The 6,733-nt window shown below is 40.1% G+C and overlaps 1 protein-coding gene across 1 annotated transcript in view; it reads right to left on the minus strand.

Moving 5' to 3' along the window:
• Positions 1 to 261: 261 nt before the first annotated feature.
• LOC139822269 (uncharacterized) overlaps positions 262 to 6,733 on the minus strand; it is a 9,101-nt gene continuing 2,629 nt past the window's right edge. The window contains exon 4 of the mRNA XM_071793887.1: positions 262 to 372. Coding sequence (XP_071649988.1) covers positions 262 to 372 — 111 coding nt within the window. The remainder of the gene's footprint in view (positions 373 to 6,733) is intronic.

Here is a 6,733-nt window from a genome sequence, read left to right on the forward strand (position 1 = left end):
AAAAAATATTATATCATATTTTATTATATTTTATTTAAATAAAAGTGCAAGATTATTTTTTAAAAGATATAGAAAAATTTTTAAAAATATTTAAAAAAAATGTAGAAAAATAGATCAATTAAATATTTAATATTATTCCTTTCTTTACAAGTATATAAAGGATCTCCCCACCAACCATATGGATTTTGGTTCCCGGCTAAATTGTCTGAAATTTTAGTATGTTGTACTGTTTGACCTCCTGATCAAAAGTCTCAATGGGACCTAGGTCTGAAAATCAATAGTTTTTGAGTTATAAACCTCGGAAGTCTCGTATTGGCCATATTGTTGCGTGGTCTCATTGTGAGTCAAGATAGCTGCCATTCTTAAACTTCCCTGGGGGAAAAATGGGTTTGGAGGGTGGGTTATTTGGGTTTTACATATTATATATGGGTATGTATATATATTATATGTACACATACAATACATACATATATATACTCGCAGAAACAAAAAAATATGTTTTTGACAAAACATTTAGTACAGTTAGAAGAGCAGAAATATTTTTAGACACGTCATTAGCAATTCCAGCAATTTCGTTTTCTGATTCATTATTCCGTCACCATCGCCTGCGTTTAGTCACCGTAGCATGAGATACGGTGTCCAGGACCTACGACGCCGCGACGGGGACGTTGCAGGATGGATTTTTAGGCCCCATATGAGTCCGGCTAAGGCGAGATCGTGGTGGTTCAGCAGGCTAGGGCGAGATCGTGGTAGTTATCCGGCTAAGGCAAGACCAGGAACGATCCGGCCGGCTAAGGCGAGATCGTGGTGGTTCAGCCGGCTTGCCGGATCGTTCCTGGTCTTGCTTTAGCCGGCTGAACCACCACGATCTCGTCTTAGCCGGCCGGATCATTCCTGGTCTTGCCTTAGTCGGCTGAACCACCACGATCTCGCCTTAGCCAGACTCATATATGGGGCCTAAAAATCCATCCTGCAACGTCCCCGTCGTAGGTCCTGGACACCGTTTCTCATGCTACGGTGACTAAACGCAAGCGATGGTGACGGAATAATGAATCAGAAAACGAAATTGCTGGAATTGCTAATGACGTGTCTAAAAATATTTCCGATCTTCTGACTGTACTAAATGTTTTGTCAAAAACATATTTCTTTGTTTCTGCGAGTATATATATTATGTATTAATAATAATAATAATAATAAACTTTATTAACGGGTAATAAACCCTTTAGCGTACAAAGAGAAAAGAAAAACAAGAACAATAAAATAAAATTAAAATTTTACAACATAATATGGAGAACATTTAGGTTACAAGAGTAGACGAGAAAGTTTTTGTTTAAAAGTTGATACAGAGCCACCAAAAAAGTCAACCCTATTGGAGAAATTACTTGCAGATATTATTAGCCTATTTACACAAGAATTTGCGCTATACAAAGTACGGTGATACCCGAGATGGAAGATGGAGTACTGTCTTAATTCTCTAGTCGGGATGTTAAAATAGATACGTTCCATAACAAATCCGGACAATCAGTAGTGATTGAAAAGCGTAAAAATAAATGTAAGGTCAAAGGTTAGTCTCCTACTTTCTAACGATAGCAGATTTAATCTATCTAATACAGTGCAGTAGGCATGGCAAGTAATTGACATGGGATTACCCAGCCGATAAGCAGCCATACGCAGAAATTTGTGCTGCACACGTTCAATCAATAACTGATGGCATTTAAAATACGGAGACCAAACTATATGGAACAGTACTCCAACTTGGGGCGAACTAACGTACAGTATAATAATTTTAAAGTGGTTATATTCTTAAAAAATCTACCCCATCGGAGGATGAATCCAAGCGTTCTATAAGCAGATGAAACTATTGATTGTATATGTGTATTAAATGATAAGTATGATGTGTATTAAATGATAAGGCCTCAAGTTCAAATAAGTCATGTTGTAATAAAAGCGCAACAGCAGGGTCCATTAATCCGACGGTATAATTTAAGGTCATCAGCATACAATAAGAAGAAGCAGAATTTAATAAAAGCAGCTATGTCATTAATAAATAAAACAAATAAAAGAGGGCCAAGATGTGAGCCCTGTGGCACTCCAGACAAAACATTTATACTTCTGGAGAAGCTATTATTAAATTTTATGACTTGATACCTGTTTGATAGGAAGCAGGATATCCAACGCAAAAGAGAACCTCCGAACCCTAGAGATCGAAGTTTACACATTAATATAGTATGATTAACTGAGTCAAAGGCTTTTCTAAAATCGATATAAACGGAGTCAACCTGGGATCCCCACTCTCACAGCAGAAGTTAAAAAATCATATTGTATGTGTATATGTGTGTGTGTGTATGTGTGTATGTGTATTGTATGTGTATATTAGGGTGTGTCATTTTGGAGCAACTTTTTTTTTTTATTTCACGAATAGCATATATACTTGCAGGAAGGTAAAATAAGATACCTGTAAAAATTTTAGTCCTTAATATTAATATTAACAGGTCGCTCATTGCGATTTTTTATTTTTCAATTAGTAAAATAGAAAAAATTTTATAACTATCTAACAAACAGTAATAGCATTGCGCCACATAGATTTTCTGTAGTAAATTTACCGCTCTACAAAAAAGAGCTCTTATCATTTTTTCATAAATTCAACCGTTCAAAAGATATTCAAAGTTAAAGTTTGATAAATTTTATAAAACTTGTTTTTGCTTCTTATGAATGTTATATCATATCGACTATTAAAAATTATGAAATAATTAATACATATTTTTGTAGAAAATTTAACGATCTACAAAAAAGGTCTCTTATGTTTTTTTCATAAATATAACCATTTAGACGATATTAAGGTTTATACTTTGAACTTTAAACCTTAATATCGTCTAAATGGTTATATTTATGAAAAAAACATAAGAGACCTTTTTTGTAGATCGTTAAATTTTTTACTTTCGCCCCTTGGTGCACAATATACTATTTTCTATCTTACTAAATAAAAAATAAAAAATTGCGATGAGCGACCTGTTAATATTAATATTAAGGGCTAAAATTTTAACAGATATCTTATTTTACCTTCCTGCAAGTATATATGCTATTCGTGAAATGAAAAAAAAAGTTGCTCCAAAATGACATCCTAGTGTATATATATATATATATATATATATATATATATATATATATATATATATATGTATATATATATATATATATATATATATATATATATATATATATATATATATATATATAAAAGAATATAAAAGAAGATAAACGAATATAAAATACGATAATATAATATAAATGCGGCGTATATGTAAGCGAAATGTACGATAAAAAAAAACAAATGTAAAAGACAAAAGTCCTTGTGAGATGGACTTAATTTCAATTTTAAGCAGCGCCGATTGGTTGTTCCTGCAGGCCCTTGTGAGCTGGACTTAATTTCAATTTTAAGCAGCGTTGATTGGTTGTTCCGGCAGGCCCTTGTGAGCTGGACTTAATTTCAATTTTAAGCAGCGCCGATTGGTTGTTCCTGCAGGCCCTTGTGAGCTGGACTTAATTTCGATTTTAAGCAGCGCCGATTGGTTGTTCCTGCAGGCCCTTGTGAGCTGGACTTAATTTCAATTTTAACCAGCGCCGATTGGTTGTTCCTGCCGGCCCTTGTGAGCTGGACTTAATTTCAATTTTAACCAACGCCGTTTATCTCGGCCCCGATTGGTTGTTCCTGCAGGCCCTTGTGAGCTGGACTTAATTTCAATTTTAAGAAGCGCCGATTGGTTGTTCCTGCAGGCCCTTGTGAGCTGGACTTAATTTCAATTTTAAGAAGCGCCGATTGGTTGTTCCGGCAGGCCCTTGTGAGCTGGGCTTAATTTCAATTTCAAGCAGCGCCGATTGGTTGTTCCTGCCGGCCCTTGTGAGCTGGACTTAATTTCTAATTTTAAGCAGCGCCGATTGGTTGTTCCTGCCGGCCCTTGTGAGCTGGACTTAATTTCTCATTTTAAGCAGCGCCGATTGGTTGTTCCTGCAGGTCATTGTGAGTTGGACTTAATTTCAATTTTAACCAGCGCCGCTTATCTCGGCCTCGATTGGTTGTTCCTGCAGGCCCTGGTGAGCTGGACTTAATTTCAATTTTAACCAACGCCGCTTATCTCGGCCCTGATTGGTTGTTCCTCCAGGCCATTGTGAGTTGGACTTAATTTCAATTTTAACCAGCGCCGCTTATCTCGGCCCCGATTGGTTGTTCCTGCAGGTCATTGTGAGTTGGACTTAATTTCAATTTTAACCAGCGCCGCTTATCTCGGCCCCGATTGGTTGTTCCTGCAGGTCATTGTGAGTTGGACTTAATTTCAATTTTAACCAGCGCCGTTTATCTCGGCCCCGATTGGTTGTTCCTCCAGGCCATTGTGAGTTGGACTTAATTTCAATTTTAACCAGCGCCGCTTATCTCGGCCCCGATTGGTTGTTCCTGCAGGTCATTGTGAGTTGGACTTAATTTCAATTTTAACCAGCGCCGCTTATCTCGGCCTCGATTGGTTGTTCCTGCAGGCCCTGGTGAGCTGGACTTAATTTCAATTTTAACCAGCGCCGTTTATCTCGGCCCCGATTGGTTGTTCCTCCAGGCCATTGTGAGTTGGACTTAATTTCAATTTTAACCAGCGCCGCTTATCTCGGCCCCGATTGGTTGTTTCTCCAGGCCATTGTGAGTTGGACTTAATTTCAATTTTAACCAGCGCCGCTTATCTCGGCCCCGATTGGTTGTTCCTGCAGGTCATTGTGAGTTGGACTTAATTTCAATTTTAACCAGCCGTGTTTATCTCGGCCCCGATTGGTTGTTCCTGCAGGCCCTTGTGAGCTGGACTTAATTTCAATTTTAAGAAGCGCCGATTGGTTGTTCCTGCAGGCCCTTGTGAGTTGGACTTAATTTCAATGTTAAGCAGCGCCGATTGGTTGTTAGTGCAGGCCCTTGTGAGCTGGACTTAATTTCAATCATAAGCAGTGCCGATTGGTTGTTCCTGCAGGCCCTTGTGAGCTGGACTTAATTTCAATCATAAGCAGCGCCGATTGGTTGTTCCTGCAGGCTCTTGTGAGCTGGATTTAATTTCAATTTTAACCAGCGCCGCTTATCTCGGCCTCGATTGGTTGTTCCTGCAGGTCATTGTGAGTTGGACTTAATTTCAATTTTAACCAGCGCCGTTTATCTCGGCCCCGATTGGTTGTTCCTGCAGGTCATTGTGAGTTGGACTTAATTTCAATTTTAACCAGCGCCGCTTATCTCGGCCCCGATTGGTTGTTCTGAGGTCATTGTGAGTTGGACTTAATTTCAATTTTAACCAGCGCCGTTTATCTCGGCCCCGATTGGTTGTTCCTCCAGGCCATTGTGAGTTGGACTTAATTTCAATTTTAACCAGCGCCGCTTATCTCGGCCCCGATTGGTTGTTCCTGCAGGTCATTGTGAGTTGGACTTAATTTCAATTTTAACCAGCGCCGTTTATCTCGGCCCCGATTGGTTGTTCCTCCAGACCATTGTGAGTTGGACTTAATTTCAATTTTAACCAGCGCCGCTTATCTCGGCCCCGATTGGTTGTTCCTGCAGGCCTGGTGAGCTGGACTTAATTTCAATTTTAACCAGCGCCGTTTATCTCGGCCCCGATTGGTTGTTCCTCCAGGCCATTGTGAGTTGGACTTAATTTCAATTTTAACCAGCGCCGTTTATCTCGGCCCCGATTGGTTGTTCCTCCAGGCCATTGTGAGTTGGACTTAATTTCAATTTTAACCAGCGCCGCTTATCTCGGCCCCGATTGGTTGTTCCTGCAGGTCATTGTGAGCTGGACTTAATTTCAATTTTAACCAGCGCCGCTTATCTCGGCCTCGATCGGTTGTTCCTGCAGGCCCTGGAGAGCTGGACTTAATTTCAATTTTAACCAGCGCCGTTTATCTCGGCCCCGATTGGTTGTTCCTGCAGGCCCTTGTGAGCTGGACTTAATTTCAATTTTAACCAGCGCCGCTTATCTCGGCCCCGATTGGTTGTTCCTGCAGGTCATTGTGAGTTGGACTTAATTTCAATTTTAACCAGCCGTGTTTATCTCGGCCCCGATTGGTTGTTCCTGCAGGCCCTTGTGAGCTGGACTAATTTCAATTTTAAGAAGCGCCGATTGGTTGTTCCTGCAGGCCCTTGTGAGTTGGACTTAATTTCAATGTTAAGCAGCGCCGATTGGTTGTTAGTGCAGGCCCTTGTGAGCTGGACTTAATTTCAATTATAAGCAGTGCCGATTGGTTGTTCCTGCAGGCCCTTGTGAGCTGGACTTAATTTCAATCATAAGCAGCGCCGATTGGTTGTTCCTGCAGGCTCTTGTGAGCTGGACTTAATTTCAATTTTAACCAGCGCCGCTTATCTCGGCCTCGATTGGTTGTTCCTGCAGGCCCTGGTGAGCTGGACTTAATTTCAATTTTAACCAGCGCCGCTTATCTCGGCCCTGATTGGTTGTTCCTCCAGGCCATTGTGAGTTGGACTTAATTTCAATTTTAACCAGCGCCGCTTATCTCGGCCCCGATTGGTTGTTCCTGCAGGTCATTGTGAGTTGGACTTAATTTCAATTTTAACCAGCGCCGCTTATCTCGGCCCCGATTGGTTGTTCTTGCAGGTCATTGTGAGTTGGACTTAATTTCAATTTTAACCAGCGCCGTTTATCTCGGCCCCGATTGGTTGTTCTTCCAGGCCATTGTGAGTTGGACTTAATTTCAATTTTAA

This window comes from Temnothorax longispinosus, chromosome 11, assembly GCF_030848805.1.
Source record: "Temnothorax longispinosus isolate EJ_2023e chromosome 11, Tlon_JGU_v1, whole genome shotgun sequence".
In the NCBI taxonomy this organism is placed as follows: domain Eukaryota; kingdom Metazoa; phylum Arthropoda; class Insecta; order Hymenoptera; family Formicidae; genus Temnothorax; species Temnothorax longispinosus.